Source organism: Myotis nattereri, assembly GCF_964212035.1.
Source record: "Myotis nattereri genome assembly, chromosome: 5".
Lineage (NCBI taxonomy): Eukaryota > Metazoa > Chordata > Mammalia > Chiroptera > Vespertilionidae > Myotis > Myotis nattereri.
Genome location: NC_138080.1, coordinates 46,423,228 through 46,444,178, shown reverse-complemented (window position 1 = coordinate 46,444,178; position 20,951 = coordinate 46,423,228). Strand labels below are relative to the sequence as shown.

Here is a 20,951-nt window from a genome sequence, read left to right as displayed (position 1 = left end):
TGATAGAGAGAACCCATCAATGAAAATATTCTGGGCATTTAGTGTTTAGTATATGTAAACGCACTGTTACATGGTTCCTATTGTTGCTGCCACTGATCTTGCTTTTGAACCCTCTGGGGAAGGGAGAGTTAAGTGCTCTCTTCTCTGTGCTTCCATGGCTTTTTTGTGACAGAAGTTGTGTGTCCTATAACCACTTGCTAGTATGCCTATCTCTTACACTGGATTTTGGAACATATCTGTGGAGGGAATTCTTTTATCAATAGAGAGACCTCCTTTGCTGGATAAAGACATTACCTGGATAATAAAAAATTATTATTGTGTTACCACCAACACCAACACTATTTATTGAGGATCTGCTAGGTTTCAGGAACAAATTCTCAAATTAACTCCATGAGATAGGTATTAATATCAGCAGGAGGAGATGAATCGTCCATAGAAGCACATTATTTGCTAGGAAATTTTCTAATAAATGCAGAAATTGGGATAAAATGAGATCTTTTTGCCTCTAAAGTTATGTACTCTGGCCAAAAATATAAATGATCTTTACAGTATAAAGAGTTAGTAGTGATACAAGATAAAAGCTTGACAATTACAGTAAATTGTCTTGTTTAACTCTTGCTGCCTGCATACCTAGATCTGCCATGGTGTCTGCTCAGTTCAAGTTTGTTTCTTGAGTTGTTTGTTGGGTTTTGGGAGCTATATCATTTTCTTCCAATAAATTCTAATTTGCTTAATTTAATCAAAGTATTTTATGTTGTGTGGAACCAAGGAAGCTTTTACAAGTCTTATTTCTGAGGAATAATGGAAAACAAAAACAGACAGTCTTATGTTAGATTTAAAATGTAAAGCAAGATTATAGAGTGGTGGTGACTGACATGACACTTTCTAAGTTATTGAGAATTAATTATTCTGACAAGGAGATCATTCTAATTCCTGTTAGAAGACTGCATTCAATTAAAGAAAATGTTTCTAAAGCATCTAATCAATGGCACAATCAGACACACTGTTTGAATAAAATATTTTTCGTTTACCGTGGTATCTATACACACTTGCTTCAGTTATATCCCGACATTGAGGGCATTTTTAGCTTCCTCCATTTATAGCAATTATTTATTTATAATTATCTTATGTTGCTTATAATTCCTACTTTATTTGGTAGCACTTATACTATGTGTACAAATTACCAGATCATTGGGCAAACATCAATATTTATGAGTGGTATAAGAGTGAGGAGAACTTACAAAGCTGAGTGGGTTCCCTCCATACTCATGTTCTCTGACATTCAAAAATCTTTGATTCTACCAAACCATGGAAACTAAATGTCACCCCATTCAATATTAACACTTAAGAGTTAGTTATTGTTTAGGCAACTTAGTCACTAGAAAATGTTAACAGATTGGATGGATTGGGGGTATGGATGCATTAGCACAATACATGTGGAAACATAAAATATTAAAATCAAGGTGAAGAACAAGAAAAACATTTGCTTACATGTGAGAGAGATTCATAAGTGGTCTGAACATCCTTTGTTGGATATTTGAAATTTCAATTCCTTCTAGACTGCTAAAAATATCAAATTCATAATCAAAATAACATGTTATACAGGGTAAAATAAAATGAGGTTTTGTGAAGGACAATTTAATAAAATGCTGTTAGTTAACATATACTCTAAACTAAACATTCGTACTCAGCCTGCCCTAGGCACTTCCCCAACCCCTTTTTGATTCTGTTATTCACATATACCCATATACATCTCCCTTATTTGAATTTTTTTTGTATGCTCAAAGATGGCACAATGCTTTGTGATAGTAACCACTCAATAAATGTTTGCATAATAAATAAACAAGCACTATCTTTCAGACAATATTAAAATGGCAGAGGAGTTTTATATTTTTGAAAAATTCCTAATAATGAAAAAAAAATTTTTTTCTAATAAAATGTCATTTTGCTAAGGGAACACCTAAATGAACTGAAGCTTATCTTTTAAGGCAATTCTTAGATCCTATCAGAATATGTTTTTATGGTACAAGGGATGATTTATGTAATCTAGAATATTCTCTCTTGGAATAAAGGTGGGCATATAAATCTTAGAAATCCAGTGCAAATGGAGGAATGAATATGCATAGGTGCCTTCAGAGGATTGAAGCAATCAATCCAATATAAGCTCCTGGTGATTACAGAAAAATTTGAAATGATTCATCATTATCTAATTTTTAGTTTACAAATATATAAGATAAAACCAATAGTTATCTGTTTATAGTCCAGTGTGCACTCATTATATATGTTTTTATAGAGCATAACTAATATCCTGGGAATAAATCTTCTGATTTGAAAGATTCTATAAATCTTATTTCATAGAATTTATTAGCTATTAGTATACAAATAACAATTTTATCATAAAACATCCCCATAAGCACATACTTACAGAGACTTGAGTTTGACAAGAGAATCAAATTGATTTGCATGAATTTTCTTGATTGGGTTATAGGAAAGACTCCTGTGTTTTAAAAAAAAGGCAGCAATAAGTTATTTCTGGAAACTGCTTGAGGATAGATAAAGTATATCTGCTATCTTTGGGTTACTTTTAAACATCAACAAAAAAAAGTACAGTAATAGCACATGCTTCATAGCGTACATTAGCATTTAAATGAATTAATGTCGATAAAACCGTTCCTGGCTCTTAGGAAGTACTTTATAATTGGGTAAGTTATCTATCATCTATCATCTATCTATCTATCTATCTATCTATCTATCTATCTATCTATCTATCTATCATCTATCTATCTATCTATCTATCTATCATCTATCTATCATCTATCTATCTATCATCTATCTATCTATCTATCTATCTATCTATCATCTATCTATCTATCATCTATCTATCTATCATCTATCTATCTATCTATCTATCTATCTATCTATCTATCTATCATCTATCTATCTATCTATCATCTATCTATCTATCTATCATCTATCTATCTATCATCTATCTATCTATCTATCTATCTATTATCTATCTATCTATCTATCTATCTATCTATCTATCTATCTATCTATCATCTATCTATCTACAGATAGAGAGAGAACTAGAGAGAGAGAGAGAGAGAGAGAGAGAGAGAGAGAGAGAGAGAGAGAGGACTAAGACATGAGCATGGAGGTGGAGTTGTCAAGAAATAGCTCCTACCAGAAACATGGTAGGGTACCCAGAGAGGAGCCACACCTGCTTCACATTTGCCTAGAATCAGGTATGGTTTCAATAATAGAAAAACCTAGACGTAGAAGCATGGCACAGACTGAGGAATTTCAGAGAGAAGGTGGGGGTGGGGTGGGTGGGTGGGTGGGGAGAGATTAGCCTGGGGAATTTATATGCATATGTGCATAGCCCTTGGACACAGACAATAGAGTGATGAAGGCCTGGGTTGGGTGGGTGTGGGGTAGAGGGGGGTCAATGGGAAAACAAACAAACAAAGGGGACATCTGGAATACTTTCAATAATAAAGGTAAATTTTAAAAAATTTGAATTCATAGAATCACATTGAGAATTTTTTACATAAAGTATATGTCAAAGAGTGGTATGTTGTAGCAATTTGTGAGGCATAATTAAAAGTAAAAGGCTCTAGCTAGGAACAAAGAGGTAAATCAGATAGTACAGCAGAATTTGAATGTAGAAAACTTCCGGGTCTTTGTAAAACAACACCTTGAAACAAGAATCATTGATTAAAAGAAGTTTCTCAGGGCAAGTTCTCTTTTTAAGACATTTATTCTAGATTAGACCATTAGTTAGGTGGGGGAGAGGAATAGGGGTGTCCCTGGGGGGTGGTGATTACAGAAAGAAGAAAAGAGAGGAAGAATTACATTGAAAAATGAAATGTATAAAAAAACAAAAACAAAAGTGGACTCAACAGTTTAGGAATTGAAACAAACTATCTTAACATAATGAAGGCCATATATGAAAGTCCACAGCCAATATCATAGTCAGTGGTGAAAGGCTGGAAGTTTTTCTCTAAAACCAGTAGTAATAAGACAAGGATGTTCAGGTGCATTACTTCTTTTCAACATTGTACTGGAAGTCCTAGCCAGAGCAACTAGGCAATAAAAAGAAATAAAAAGCACCCAAGTTAGAAAGGAAGAAGTAAAATGACCTCTGTTCACAGATGACATGATCTTATATGTAGAAAGCCCTAAAGATTTCAAACACACACACAAAACACCTGTTATAACTAATAAACACATTCAGCAAAGTTCCCAAGCACAAAACCAAATGTATTTATATACACTGACAATGAAAAATCCAAAATAAAATAGAAAAACAATTCCACTTATAATAGTATCAAAAGGATAAAATACCTAGGGGAAAATTCAATATATAGGTGAAAGAATTATATTTTGAAAACAAAATGTTGCTGAAAGAAAATAAAGAGGACATCAATAAATTCTGTGCTTATGATTGGAAGACTTACACTGTTAAGATGTTACCCAAAGTAATCTACAGATTTAGTGCAATTTCTATCAAAATCCCAATATAGATTACAGAAATAAAAAAAAAAAATTATCCTAAAGTTCATGTGGAATCTCAAGGGAGCCTGAATAGCCAAAATAATCTTGAAAAAGAAGGACAAAGTTGGAGGTCTCACACTTCCTGATTTCAAAATGTACTACAAAAATACAGTAATCAAACCATGTGGTACTGGCATAAAGACAGATATACAAGGGTGGGCAAAAGTATGTTTACAGTTGTAATATGAATAGATAATACAATAATCTATAATAATAAAAGTGTAATATGCTAATTAGACCAGACAGCCTAACGCCCTTCTGGATGTCCTTCTGGACGACCTTCCGGACCAAGCCGGGGCTGCAAGGGCCAAGGCAAGCCGCCGAGGCTGTGAGAGCCGAGCCCCTTGCACAAATTTCATTCATCAGGCCTCTAGTTAATAATAATATAGGAATAAACTATGTTTCATGTACTCACAATCATAAACCTACTTTTTCCCAACCCAGTGTAGACCAATGGAATAGAGAGCCCAGAAATAAACTCTTATGTATATGGTCAAATGGTTTTCAACAAGGGTGCCAAACTGTTCCATGGAGAAAGGGTAGTCTTTTCAACAAATGGTGCTGGAAAAACTAGATAGATATCCACATACCAAAAAAAAGACTATAGACCCATAGGTTACACCAGCAATTTTCAACCTGTGCGCCACAAGAATTTTTAAAACATGCAATACCTGACTATTTAGTGAGGGACACTGACCTCTTTTCCCTTAGATTGTCAAATAAAAAAATGACAACAGCCAACCTAACAATAGCTGTCTGGTGTGAATGTTTCAATAGTACACCTATTTTTTTTTTCATATTGGCCAAAAATATATTTTGTGTGTGCCACAGAATTTTAGTAATTAGTTTATGTGTGCCACGAGATGAATAAGGTTGAAAATTGCTGGCTTACACCATTTACAAAATTAACTCAAAGTAGATCAAAGATTTAAATATAAAAGCTAAAACTATAAACTATTGGAAGAAAATCTAGGGGGAAAGGTTCACGACATTCGATTAGGCAAAGATTTCTCGCATATGACACCAAAAGCATAGGCAACAAAAGAAAAGATAGAAAAACTGGACTACATCTAAATTAAAAACTTTTGTGCATCAAAGATACTATCAACAGAGTGAAAAAGCAACCTACAGAATGAGAGAGTGTATTTTCAAATTATATGTGAAAAGATTTAATATATAAAATATATAAAGAACTTCTATAATTCAAGAACAACAATACCAAAACACAATTTAAAATGGGTAAAATACTTTAATATTATAAGTTGTCCAAAAAATATACAAATGCATGAGCAAATTAAAAGTTATTCAACATCATTAATCATTAGGGAAATGCAAGTCAAAAACACAAGATGCCATTTCATATCCATTAGGATAGCTATTATTAACAAAATAGGAAATAAAAAGTGTTGTTGAAGTTGTGGATAAACTGGAACTATTGTACACTACCAGTGAGAAAGGAAAATGGTGTAGCCACTATGAAAAAACAGTATGATATTTCCTTGAAAATTAAGAATATAATTTTCCTTGAAAAATTAAGAATATGTGACCTCAGAGTTGATCTAACAGCTCTGAGGCTACATATAAAAAGAACTGAAAGCAAGGTGTTTTTTTTTTTAAAAAATTATATATATGTGTGTGTGTGTGTGTGTGTGTGTGTGTGTGTGTGTGTGTGTTTATTGATTTTAGAGAGAGGAAGGGAAAGAGATAGAGAGAAACATCCATTGGTGTCTCCTGCACACTGAGCCTGCAATCTGGACATGTGTCCTGACCTGGAATTGAACCAGTGACCTCCTAGTTCATGGGTCAGTGCTCGACCACTGAACCGCACAGGCTGGGTGAAAACAAGGTCTTTTTAAAAATATATATATTTTATTGACTTTTTACAGAGAGGAAGGGAGAGGGATAGAGAGTTAGAAACATCATTGAGAGAGAAACATCAATCAGCTGCCTCCTGTACATCCCCTACTGGGGATGTGCCCGCAACCAAGGTACATGCCCTTGACCGGAATCGAACCTGGGACCCTTGAGTCTGCAGGCCGATGCTCTATCCACTGAGCCAAACCGGTCAGGGTGAAAACAAAGTCTTGAACTGATATTTGTATACCCATGTTCATAGCAGCATTACTCACAATAGCTAAAAGGTGGAAACAACCCAAGTGTCCATCAATGGATGAATGGATAAACATATTATGGTATATATATACAGTGGATTGTTATTGTGAACAATTATATTAATTCATTAATTATAAAATTAAATAAATACAATTATAGAATTAATATTATTATTTAGAAAAATAATACTCAAAAATTCTGACACATGCTACAAAATGGATGGATCTGAAGACATTATGCTAAGTGAAATAAGCAAGTCACAAAAGGACAAATATTGTATGATTCCACCTATATGAGATACCCGAGGGAGTCAAATTTATAGACAGAACACAGAGTGGTGGATGTTGGTGTGTGGGGGGATAATGGGAAATTATTGTTAAACAGGTATAGAGTTTCAGTTTGGGGAGATAAAAAAGTCCTAGAGATAGATGGTGGTGATGTTTTTACAATAAAGTAAATGTAGTTAATGCCACTGAACTGTACACCTAAAAATAGTTAAAATGGTAATTTTATGTGTACATACTTGATCACAATTTAAAACATAAAAAATTAAAGAAATGAAGTGACAAAATATCAGTCTTACAATTTTGAGAGCTCCTTTAGATCCTTAAATACATGCGGTGAAAGATGTTCAATCTTATTATTTCTTAAGTCCCTAGGGAAATAATTGAAAAAGTCCTATTATTTTCTTAAGATTTTATTTATTGTTCTATACTTGATTCATAGCACTTTTAACAATGCTATTGATGAGTAATATTAATTACTAGAAGTCTCAAAGTTTTAAAAAAAGGGAGTGACAATCTGTTCAATGCCTCCATGCTTTGGGTCTTATTTTGGAATTGTTAGTGATTTCAAAAAAGGGACATATAAATAGCTGATTTAATTGATCTCTCTCTTCTATTATTATAAGTTGGGATGTTACCCATGGCAGTGTTTAATTTCTTTATGAATCAGAGATTACCCTTTGGTTTCAGAAATAGCAAAGTGAAGTCCCTTTATCTTAATGGTCTCTGAATCCTAACTCTTTAGGAAACTTCAAGACAAATTTGCTGTCCCTCTAGCAGTGGAACAGAGTGGTGTCAGATGTATTTTATTTACTAAATTCACCCTAAATTTATTCTTTTCTCTGCATCTATGTTTCCTTTACTTCATTTTCCTCAAATATCTATTTTATATTTTTTATTAACACACATTTTTATATGCTCTCAGAATTCCTTTGTGGCCCAAGGTGTATATAAATTATGCTAGGAAAAGAGATAATAAAGATTTCTTAATGTATAAAAGCATATATACATAGCAAATATGAACTACAACAGTAGAAAGAAAATTTTTATCATTATGTGTTTAATCAAACTTACAATTCATCTAATTGCTGGAGAGGTGCAAAAGCATTTTCTTTTAGGTCATTAATTTTGTTTTCCCCCATTATCCTGAAAGTGAAAAAACAACACACACATTATAGCTTCTTGATAAATGAGTTATTAGAGGAGATGAACAGCCTGCAAAAACAAAGGTAATTATATATAGTGCACTTTTCACATCAAGATAATCTGAAGGAGTATGATGTTACTCAACCTAATTTTAATCTCAAATTTCCAAATCTTTTAATAATGACAAAAATAAAACATTACAATTTTAAAGTGAAATGGGGAAGAGCTTTGCAAGGGAAATAGTGAAAATCTCAACTCTTGAGAACAGTCTGAATATCAGACCATGAGAGCATTAGGGAGCTGTTTTAGAGTCACTTCTTCAGCCCACGTAGCATGTCTGTCTAGCAAAATATCCCCTAAACAATTATCATTCATACATATTTGGAAGTTGATGTAACTTAGGGTGGAGTTGCTGAAGGAAGTCTAGCCTAAGCTGGACCAAGTTAGAGCTCTAGTTTGGGATGCTGAATGATGACTGTAACTCTGAACAATTCACTTCTGCAGGATCTCATGTGGACGAGCTGGCATAAAGGACTAACTCATAGAAAAGTCAAAGGATTCCCAATTCTTTAAACGTTGTGTGACATGCTTGGATATTGGCCTTGTCTCATCCTTAAGTATTTATTTCCTCCAACTACTCCAAAGCAGTACCACCTCCTCCTAATATCTCTGGACCAAGAGGAAACATAATTAACATCATGCACAGGTTTAAAAAGCAAACACAAGTAGAACAAAAAAGAAGTTCTAAGTTTTTTGGATATATATTTGATACATATTCTTTAGGTGCAGTTTGGTTTCTTTTAAAAAACATATTTTTACTGATTTCAGAGAGGAAGGGAGAGGAAGAGAAACATCATAGAAATGTTTCTATGATCATAGAAACATCAATGATGAGAGAGAATCATTGACTGGCTGCCTCCTGTATACCCCACACTGGGGATCAAGCTCACAACCTGGGCATCTACCCTGACTAAGAATCGAACCAGTGACCTCTTGGTTCCTGGGTCGTTGCTCAACTGCTAGCCACACCTGGCTGGGTGCAATTTGGTTTCTTTTGGCCAATTAATGTGAACATCCATATGAACTATTTTGCATGATTAACATAGAGCATTCTGCATCTGAGGACTGCTGAACTCACTGCAGAAGAGTTCAAATATTTCAGTGGCCTGAATCCATTACAATGGGAGGCATAATTGGAGAAAAGTTATTGTTGTTTTAGTGGTAGCTATTGCATTGCCAATACACAGGAGCCCTGCATATTCTAACATGATGGTTTTCAAAATTTTCTATGGTAACCTACAGTAAAAGAAATGCACTTTAATTTGGGACATAAAATATAACCACACAATCCAAGATGCTTGAAACAATACATTTAATTATGGAAATTACACTCTGATATTTTTATTCAATTCAATTTTTTTTAATTATGGTCAGGACATACTACATTACTTTCATCACTCACTTGTGAGTTGCAACTCACAGTTTGAAAAACATTCTCGTGGAAAAATCAACTGTGAATTAGGCCGCTGTATTTTTATATTAAAGGAAGCCCCAGAATCCTTCACTTTCATGGAAGAGGCAGTGTGAATTTAAAATAGGCCAGAGAGGCATAAGGGTAAATGATACTCAGTAACATTCTAAGCTTTATCCCGGTGTCCACAATTATATACTTAGGGTGTGAACATTCTGCAGTATTTCTAGAACATTTTTTATTATAATTAATCCCCCCTCACTATTTTTGCAGTAATAATTTGTAAAGAGCAAGTATTCTTATAGAGTAAGACTTGCTTATAGTGTTTCTCATACTGAGGCCCAGGGACAGATTCTATGTGGTCTCTAAGAATTTCTTTCCACTAAAATGGGTTTTATTTCAGATTAGGAAAAACAGGCCTCAGATAATACAGTGACATTGTGATGATTTATGTCTATTGAGACTCTGTGGTTACCCTTAATTTGAACTTCAGCAATTTTGCCAATGTGCTTCAGTTTCAAAAAACTTCAAGCTGAGAGTGAACATTTGCCGTAAATTACTATGCATGTTTATGCTAGCTACTGTTCACATAAATGATTCATTTTCTTTGTAAAGAGATATAACATTGTTTGAAAAGGATAAAACATTACTTACAAAGCAGTTAAACTACTGCAGGAGGTAAAAGTCATATTTTTTAAATTATGGATATGGTTGCCTTCAACATCCCTGAAACATAAAAGATGATAAAGCTAAATTTTAATCATAGACAGAAATAAATTGGTTGAGAATTATTTGCTTTCTAATAAAATCATTTCACATGCTGTTTATTTTATATAGATTCTTACAGGTAGCCACTTACATAATAGCTGAAATAATATTTACATATATTTAATGTTTCTTTTTTCGCAGTTAATTGTAAAAATTGTTTGAATCACCATATCTATATCACGTGTTCATATGGGCACATATGTTATTCTGAGAAATGTGAAAAGAATGAGAAGTCAAATTGAAAACCTTTGTTATGGTAGACACTCACTATAAACAGAGATTTCATAGCGGACTGTATTAAGCATCTGTCTAGAGTTACCAATGGCATTCCTCTAAGTGGTGTGACCCTATTTTGCTGCAGGCTGCAGAAGCTGCTACTGCCAAAACAATACTTAGCTTCTACCTCCCTTGCCTAAATACTCCTCAGAAAAAATTTTTCACTAGCCTTTCCCACTATAAATAACCTCATTGCTTTATTATATTGCCACACAGGTTTTTACAGAGGAATCCCCACAGGCTATTCTTGGCTGTCCACTCCCAGTTTAGGGATTACTTATAGAGGGTGTCCCAAAGAAACGCATTCACACTTTAACAGCTGATAATTCAATATTGAAGATGAAATGCATTTTAATAAACACCGCCTTTATAATTATTCAAAGTATGTGTATATATTTTCTTGCGACACCCTATTGACCCTACTTGAACTCTCCTGCTACGTGACTTAGTCACTGTCAGGAGCCTGGTCTAAGCAGCTGAATTTGTCAGACTGTTTATGCTTTATTATTCTCTTGTAGTTATCATGAAAGTATTCTTTTATTGTTTGGTTCACGGTGAATGTTTGCAGACCCTCAGAATTAGCTGAGGGTAGGGATATACTTTCAAAAGTAAATGCTGATTCTTAAATCTCCTCAGTGCCAACACTGAGTTTACTGGTCACCCTATAACATAGACCTATAGGGATAATCATGACTCAAATATGTGAGCTAAAGTGTGACACAGCTACTAAAATCTGTAAGGGAAACATGAGTAGCAATAATAGAAGTGCGATATTCTGCTGGCTAGGCTACATCTGGGAGAGTTAGTTTTATTTTGGGCACTGCAATAAAAAATAGATATTGACAAATCAAAGTATATCTGGCAGATCTGGATGTAAGGGATCTAGAAATCAAGTCATTTGGAAAAAAAGGGCGTATTTATTTATTTATTTATTATTATTTTTTAAAGTATATTTTTTTGTTTATTTCAGAGAGGACTGGAGAGGGAGAGATAGAAACATCAATGATGAGAGAGAATCATTGATCAGCTGCCTCCTGCACGCCCCCTACTGGGGATAGAGCCTGCAACCCAGGCATGTACTCTTGACCAGAATCGAACCCAGGACTCTTCAGCCGACGCTCTATCCACTGAGCCAAACCAGCTAGGGTGAAAAGGGTGTGTTTATAATAGAGAAGAGTAAAACAAGAGATATATTTGAAGTGAGGCTGTAGAAGGTACAGGGTTTTCTTATGTTGTATCAGGTTGCAAAATTAGATTTACTGGTTGAAAGACACAAAACATTTTAAGTTTAAGCTCGCCATCTATAGTGTTCAGAGAAGCAGCTTGTCTCACTATAGATATTTTATAGAGGTAGTACCATAACTCAAGAATTTTGTAGAAGGGATTTTTGTACTACATGGAATACAATACTCTAGAACAGCGGTTCTCAACCTGTGGGTCGCGACCCCTTTGGCGGTTGAACGACCCTTTCACAGGGGTCGCCTAAGACCATCCTGCATATCAGATATTTACATTACGATTCATAACAGTAGCAACATTACAGTTATGAAGTAGCAACGAAAATAATTTTATGGTTGGGTCACAACATGAGGAACTGTATTTAAAGGGCCAGAAGGTTAAGAACCACTGCTCTAGAACATTCTTTTAAAGAAAAATTCCTATTATGTTCTTAAATTGGAAACTAAGCACTTATGGTCATTAGGTTTGGCCAAAGCTTTGGCCTTGCGTAATATTCATTGCTGTTCCATGAATCTACCACCAGGTGGTGATGCTCTCTTAAGCCTCAGAAAATATCCTCAGGTGATATTAGCTACTTATGAAACTTCAAATTAGGGACTTTTGATTACATTGTTAGTTTTATTTAACTTTAAATTTGTTTTAACCTCGAGTTGTAAGTTGGCTTTGGCTTTCTTCCTACAATTAGAGGTTTTGGTTCTTGATATTCAGGGATCTGGTTTGCAGCATACATATTAGATGAAGCATCCAAACCTGCTTCGTGTTGTCCAGCTCCTAGCTTTTAGGGAGTTGAAAAGGGTGGTGTTTTTTGTTGTTTGTTGTTGTTGTTGTTGGTTTGTTTGTTTAGACCACTTTTCCAACTTGATGAGCCTCTGAATCTAATCATTTTATTTTTCTCTTTATACAAGGCAGAACTTGTCAAAAATAAAAATTTGGTTCTTCAATCTGTAGAACAACAATAACAAAACAAAAACACCAACAATCTTGGCTATTCCTTCTCAACTTTCTCTCTTATCCCCTAGTGCAGTGGTTGGCAAACTGCGGCTCGCGAGCCACATGCGGCTCTTTGGCCCCTTGAGTGTGGCCACGAAGTTTTAATCGCACTGTATGTGCGTGCCCGCACGTGGTATTTTGTGGAAGAGCCACACTCAAGGGGCCGCAGTTTGCCGACCACTGCCCTAGTGGCATTCTAATCATGCAAACCTCCTTGTCCTCTACTTCCTCTCAACCTTTTAAACATTTCTGGCTCCTATTTCACAGAAAATATTGAGGTGATCAAGTAGGGAAAAGCCTTTGACTTTCTGCCCAAATCTATAGACTTACCTGTAAGTGCACCTGGTCTCTTTCTAGTCTCAGAGGAAGAGATAGCCCTTCTCCTGCTTTAGGCCAATCCCTCCATATGTTTTCTCGAGTTTGGTTTGTGTATGTCCTAAAATATATGGTCAATTTCGGTGAATGCTCTTTGGGCATTCTTTGTTTGCAGTTTTATATCTATTAGGATTTGGTGCAGATACATATAACAGAGACCCAACTATAACAGCATAAATACATAAGGAATTCTTTTTAAGAAAAAAATAATCTAGAATTAGGCAGTCCAGAGCTAGTATGGCAGTTTTACAAAGTTGTTAAAAACCCAGATCTTTCACATTCACCATTCACGTGTCCTAGTCTTCATGGTCCAAGATAATGCTTGGCCATAATATCCATTTGTTCTAGATAAGGAAGGAAAAGAAAGGTCTGCCTTTTTCTCTTCAAGGAGATTTCCCAGAAGTGCCACACTATACTTCTTCAGCCTTATTAGTTAGAGGTTAGTCATGTGAATAGCTCTAGATGTAGGGAAGTTTCGGAAGGTGGTCTTTTAGCTGGGTACATTGCTGTCCCAAATAAACCAGTTCTGTTATTGAGAAGGGACACTGCAGTTTGATATACATCAGTTAGAGTTAACTTATTAAGTATGTGAATAGTTCTCCATATCCTTGTATGCCCAACCTGTATAGTTTATTTGTAATTCATATTATGTTCTTGAAATTGAGCCATGTTGATTGTAGTAAGGTTAGTTCCTTCATTTCATTGCTCTATGTGTATCACATTTCCATCCTTTTCCATGTCTTCCACTACCTTGCTCCGTAATACAGCCTCCCTGTTGTCTATATATCCAAATTATATATATTAGCTCCTTTAACCCATATATAATCTTGCTCAGTCTTATCTCAAATTAAAAGTTTACTTCACTCTCTTGATCTTTAGTTCAACTTCCTTCAGCTATTGCCCATCTGTCCATATGCTTATTTATTCCCTATGTTGCTTCCTTTTAAAATTTCCCTACCTTTACTATAGTGTTTACAGTTTTAAAAATTGCTTTGAAAGAGCCATATTAAAAGTTTTAATCTGTTGTCTGTCATATATTTTGCAAGCATATTATCCTGGGCTATCATGTGTCTTTTTATTTTATGTGTATTTTTTCACTAAATCAGAGTTAAACTTATTTATTTATTTATTTATTTATTTATTTATTTAGGCCAACACATCAATCAGATTTTCTAGTTTATACTTGCTAAATAAAAGTTCATGGGCAAGGTAAAGATATTACAATTATTTTAAAAGACAAATACTTATAAAGTAAAAATTATTACTAGCATTAAAATAGGCGTAACAGTCACTATCAGGAATGTACATGGAATGAGTTGTTTGGATAGCTAAAACTTAACAATTTTAAAAGTCCACTTTTTAGTAATAAATCTTAATAATTTTTATTTTTATCTGAAGTGATATATAGCTATCTTTTTTAAAGCAAAGGGAAAGCTTAGTATCTCCCATATTTGCTTCTGGTCTCAATGCATGATTCCTTCATTGCTAATTTACTTATGACTAAGTTTGGATTACTGAGCATGGTTAACTATTAATGTATTGATCTGAACCAAAATTTAATTACAACACAGGATATTAAACTTAATTTTCCCTTTCCATAATGACTACACCAAGATGCCCTCTGGACCAAGTCATGATTTCTGAGATATTTGCCTTCCCCTAAATAGTTCCAAACTATAGTATGTTTTGAATTACTATGTCTGCTTTTTATAGTATCTCTCCCTCCTGCTTTATTATCAGGTTGATAGTTGTCACTTCTTACAAAAATAGTTTCTTACTCTAACTTTCCCCTTACTTTTCTTTTTTTAAATCCTCAACCATGGATCTCTTTTTCCATTTATTTTTAGAGAGAGTGTGGAAGAGAAGCAGTGGGAGGAGAGAGAGAGAAACATTGATGTGAGAGAGATACTTTGACTGGTTGCCTCCTGAGAGTCCCTACCAGGCCCTGGAATCAAACCTGCAACCCATGTACATGCCCTTGACTCGAACCTCTGACCTTTTGGTCTGTAGGTCGACACTCTAGCAACTGAGCAAAACCAGCCAGGGCTTCTTCCCCCTTATGTTTTTTTAAAAAAAGATATACTTTTTATTGATTTCAGAGAGGAAGGGGAGAGGAGAGAGAGAGAGAGAGAGAGAGAGAGAGAGAGAGAGAGAGAGAGACATCAATGATGAGAGAGAATCATTGATCCGTTGCTTCCTGCATGCCCCCTACTGAGGATCGAGCCCACAACCCAGGGGTGCCCTTGACTGGAATCAAACCCAGGACCCTTAATCTGAAAGCTGACACGCTAACCATTGAGCAAAACCAGCCAGGGCTTCCCCCTTACTTTTAATTTGGCATTTTAAATCTACTTTGGGCTTAGAATTAAAGAAAAATTTGAGAATTTCCTACATAATAAGAAACAGAGGGAGTTTTCATATGGTACTGTATTTGACATTTATTGATCAAATATTTCAATCGTTATTTTGGTTATTTATTTCTTCATTTTACCTGTATTTTAATAGGAAAATTTACAGGGTAATTGAGTTCTGAATAGTGGAGTGATACTTATTACAACAAGCAAAGCTATTCGGTAACACATTTCATGGAACATATTCTATTGTGATTAGACTTCAAAATTAAATTCTAAGTATCACATTTTCACTATGCAGAATTTAGAAAATTTAGTCTTTTTGTACATATTAATAGGTGGATAGGTCAACAGGGAAAAGGGGGAGATGTTATATAGATGCTATGCCATCCCTTCTGCCTTCTTTCTGCCTCCAAGTGTTTTTCTTTGTTTGCTTGTTGTTGTTGTTTTTGAGACGTTTTATTTTGGGGAGAGTTTAGAGGAGTTAGTTTGATGATGGGGATGTTTAATAACAAAATCATGTTAAAGTCATTTGAGGAAATGTGATACGACATTAACAATTTACCATTTTACAGAACCTAATACCCAAACGAACGAGGCAAAACTAGAAAAGTTAGTTGACTTCTTTAAGAAAAGACAGAGCAACTTACAGCCAAGTCAGTCTTGGCATGTGCTGACAAAGAGGTCTGTCAGGCAAATGGGTGAGGACATTATTCATCAGGTCTCTGAAAAAGAAAAGAAATTTTAAAAAATCACATTTTTTTCTAGTTATTTTATTTAACTTAAGCCAAACATGGTATTATCATTATTCTTATGAAACCATGGAAATCTATTAATTTAGTTGTTTTCTTTATTTTTGTCCTGTGTTTTATATTTCATTGCTTGTGAGTGGTAAAATTAGATAAATAATATCTGTCATATGGAGGAAGCAGTAATGTTAGTAACTAAAAGAAAAGCCAGTGCCTTTCAACAGTGGGCAATAAAAAGGAGGTGATATTATTTTTAATTAAAATATTTTTATTGACTTCAGAGAGTAAGGGAGAGGGAGAGATAGAAACATTAATGATGAGAGAAAATTATTGATCAGCTGCCTCCTGCACGCCCCCTACTAGGGGTTGAACCTGCAACCCAGCATGTACCCTGACTGGGAATTGAATTGTGACCTCCTGGTTCATAGGTCAACGCTCAACATCGGTCTGAGCCATGCTGGCCAGAAAGGAGGTGATTTTAAATGAATGTTTTTTTTATTTTCCAAGATTAACATAAGGTAGTAATGGTATGCTTAAGAATATTTCAATAAAATACCACTGTAAGGATGTATTCAGTTTTGATGGGCTCAAATTGTAGAAGACAGAAAATCTTAAAAACTGTTAAAACTACAAAATAGTCTTATAAACTATAATTAAGTAATGGTTTTTAGTTGTAAATCCTTTTTTAGGGTTTTACAATTCCAAACTTAATGCTGTTAAACTTAAAGCAGTAATTTTTTTTAAAAAATGATGTAGATTTATCATTTACATGGAACAAACTCACTGAAAAATATAAAATCATTTTTATATTTTGTTGTGCATTTGGAAAGTTAGTACCACTAAAGTAAATACTTTTCCATAAACTTTCAACCTATTATTCAAATAAGATATAGAATGAGAAATGATGCCACAGTTGATAATATGGAAAATTATAAAAATAAAAAGTAGAAATAAATCAAAATGTTTAACATTTAAGCATACCACCCCCCCCCCAAAAAAAAAACACACCAAAACACTAATAACAAAAAAACAAAACAAAAACAGAATAGGAACTATAGGAAGATTACTTTTACCCCCAAATATTTTTGTTTCTCATTCTTTAAAAAAAAATCTTTATTGTTGAAAGTATTACATATGGCCACCTTTTCCCCCCATTGATCCCCTCCACTCTGCATGGCCTCCCAGACTTTCACCACCCATGTCTGTGTCCATGGGTTATGCATATATGCATAATCTCTCCCCACTCCACCTTCCTTCTGAGAAGCAGTAATCTTCATACATGTATTTTCTTTTAATTAAAATATTTGCTTTAATTTTAGTACTTACAAGAGTATAAGAGAATTTAGTCCATAAAATGTTAGTGGGGAAATTTGACTGAGGTGATTATCATCAATTATCCTGCCAGCCAGAAGGAAAAAAAAAATCAATTCACTTAACACAGTTTTAGAACATAAAAACCAATACCATAAAATGCCACATAAATTAAACGTACAGCCATTCTAATTTGTGGAGATCTTCAAAAACACCAGGCTTCAAGAAGGTTATTCTGTTGTTACTAAGATGCCTGAAAAAGAAGAAATGACCACAGTATAATTGGTATTCCTGATATTTTATAATAAGAAAATGAAAAACAATAATCATACATCTTAAGTTTTTTTTATATATACTCTTCTCATCAAGCCATTTCCCTGGTTTTGGATCTAAAAGTTCTTTATCATTTATGTTTTTATGTCTAGTTTTTAATTCTCTCACAATCAATCAATAAACCAATCAGCCATGTCTTCATTCATCTATTCACTTATTCATCAAATTTTTTTGAGCACCTACTCTATGGCTTTATGATAAGCATACCATTTATTTCTTTGAAGGACCTTGAATCTCAAGGGAAAGCAGCATGTGAATAGGTTATTACAGCAATGTAGGGGAGAGGAGAGAAGTGCACCATGCATGTTACTCTGACAATGCAGAGGAGAAGGCACCTAGCTTTGCTGGGGTTGGGGCTGCAGAGCATGAAAGAGTGAGGAAGCAGGAAGGCTTTACAAAAGGATGCACGATTGAGAAGAACCTTAGACGAAGACATGTCATTCACAAAGCAAAGAATGAGTAGAAGTTATTCTAGTTAGAAGAGATTGCTTATGCAAAGGCAAGAAGAGAGTGACTAGTGAAGGGATCGCCAGATAATTCAGTGTGGCCTCACCATGGAGCTGTGAAGACAGTTAAGAGATGCACCTGGGAGGCAGACAGGGCCCTCTGTTCTGGTTAAAAGGGCATGGCATGTCTTGCTAAAGAGTTTGACCCCACCATACCTACCCAACCTCTCACACTTTTACAGAGTAAATCCCCTCTCTTCTATATTGATCTCCTCTTGCCATGTTTATTTCTAGCTCAATTGCTTTAGTGCATCAATACCCTGCTCTGAGTCTGCTGCAGTTTGATTCCTAGCGTTGTTACTTATTTATAGTGTGACCTTAAGCAAGCAATTAACTTCTGAGAGCCACTACTTCTTCAACTCTGAAATGGAGATAATATTAGTGCCTGCTCCTAAGGGTTGTTGTAACATTTGAGGCAATGCATGGCATCAGCACTGGCAAGTCACAGTACTCAGTAGATATTATCCTGTATAATAAAAGAGTGATATGCAAATTGACCCTAACAGCAGAACGACTGGGAATGACTGGTCACTATGACACACACTGACCATCAGGGGGCAGACGCTCAATGCAGGAGCTGCCCCCTGGTGGTCAGTGCACTCCTACACGGGGAGCTCTGCTCAGCCACAAGCCAGGCACAGCAGTGGTGGTGGGAGCCTCTCCTGCCTCCTCAGCAGCGCTAAGGATGTCTGACTGCAGCTTAGGCCTGTTCCCCACTGGCAAGTGGACATCCCCCGAGGGCCCCCGGGCTGCTAGAGGGATGTCTGACTGCCAGCTTAGGCCCGATCCCCCAGGGAGCGGGCCTAAGCCAGCAGGTGGACATCCTCCGAGGGGCCCCAGACTGCGAGAGGGCACAGGCTGGGCTGAGGAATCCCCCCAACCCCAAGTGCACAAATTTTTGTGCACCGGGCCTCTAGTTTATTATAACAGTGTTTCCATCCATGCCTCCCACTTCAATGTCTTTCCTCTTCTTTTTCCTCTCTGCCTATGCTTCATATACAAGTATTGGTTCAAGTTTCATTTCCACTGATAACAAGGACCACACTGATTTCTCCCTTTTCCCCACTCTGGCAGATCTTAAGTCGACATCCTGTAAAATTTCTCCTGACAGGAACCCCCACTTCCCCCACCAAGTTTGACTTTTGCTTAGGGGCAGTAAGGGATGATGCCCATATTAGAACCACTTCCTTCCCTCCCTTTCAAACCTGGAGCCTCAGGTGGGCACAAGAAGAGGTGAAGAATAGCTTCTACAATTCCCTGAATACCTCGGGGGGCTCCCTTGAAAGCCAGTGGAAATCCACCAGGTACAGACATTTGATCCACCCATGCAGTCCGTATTCATCTGTTGAGCCCAGTCCCTCTTCAGAGCCACTCTTCACTGCTCTGGACACAGAGTGGTCCATCCTTTCACTGAATCATCATACACAGCAGTTTTGGTTTGAATGATACAGGTTTAGGAGTTAATTAAGTAACCTCTTTTATCATTCTCTCTTGTTGGCTGCATGCTGCGATTGTTTCTCCACCTAAGACTAAACTTCTGGAGAATGAGAGGCCCACCTCTCCCCAGCAGTAGCACAAGGCTGTACTGGAAACACTGATGTGCAGGCTGCTAGAAGAAAGATGGTCTGACTTATCTTTCTTGGCTCCCCATGAAGTCTAGTTGAGGAAATTGCACATTATAAGGGCTGGTGAATATTAATGGATGAACTGGGGAAGTCTTTGGGTTTTTTCCTTCATGAATTTTAATAATCATCAGACTTTCTTATTTTGATTAAATTCATTCAATCATTATTCCTGTCATCATGACTAATGCATTATATAATAACTAGAGGCCCAGTGCATGACATTTGAGCACTTGGTGGGAGGGGGGGGGGGTCCCTCAGCCCAGCCTGCGTCCTCTCACAGTCTGGGACCCCTCGGGGGATGTCCACCTGCTGGCGTAGGCTCGGGAAGTCCTTAGTGCTGCCTTGGAGGCAGGAGAGGCTCCCACCACCACTGCTGTGCTTGCTCACCAGCAATGCACCCAGCTTCTGGCTGAGTGGTGCTCCCCCTGTGGGAGTGCACTGACCACCAGAGGGCAGTCCTGCTTTGAGTGTCTGCCCCTGGTGGTCAGTGTGGGTCATAGCGACCAGTCGTTCTGCCGTTTGGTAGATTTGCATATTAGGGTTTTATTATATAGGATAGATCTTGTTATATGCCTTGCACAGTGTGCCTAATTCTGTCTATAAACTTTCTCATTTGTTCCTCACAACAACCTTAAGGTAGGTACTGTTATAATTTATATTTATAGGAGAGGCAACTGATTCTTAGAAAGGAAAAAAAAATTGCTAAACTTCACACACTTAAGTGAGTGATGAAGTCAGGACTTGAAAGCCTGTATGACTCAGAATCCCATGCACTTAGCTGCAATGCTATGTGCTCCTTCAGCTCTTTGCACATCTCCTTGGCATTGTTGTGGGCAGGAGGGCTGGTATGGACTGGGA

The 20,951-nt window shown here is 36.1% G+C and overlaps 1 protein-coding gene across 1 annotated transcript in view; it reads right to left on the bottom strand.

Annotated features, from left to right (window-relative positions):
- RXFP1 (relaxin family peptide receptor 1) overlaps positions 1 to 20,951 on the bottom strand; it is an 86,675-nt gene that overhangs the window by 7,840 nt on the left and 57,884 nt on the right. The window contains exons 7-14 of the mRNA XM_081093209.1: positions 17,811 to 17,882; positions 17,645 to 17,716; positions 16,220 to 16,294; positions 10,225 to 10,296; positions 8,028 to 8,099; positions 7,253 to 7,324; positions 2,426 to 2,497; positions 1,492 to 1,563 (exon numbers count right to left, since the gene is read on the bottom strand). Of these exons, the coding sequence (XP_080949335.1) occupies positions 1,492 to 1,563; positions 2,426 to 2,497; positions 7,253 to 7,324; positions 8,028 to 8,099; positions 10,225 to 10,296; positions 16,220 to 16,294; positions 17,645 to 17,716; positions 17,811 to 17,882 (579 nt within the window). The remainder of the gene's footprint in view (positions 1 to 1,491; positions 1,564 to 2,425; positions 2,498 to 7,252; positions 7,325 to 8,027; positions 8,100 to 10,224; positions 10,297 to 16,219; positions 16,295 to 17,644; positions 17,717 to 17,810; positions 17,883 to 20,951) is intronic.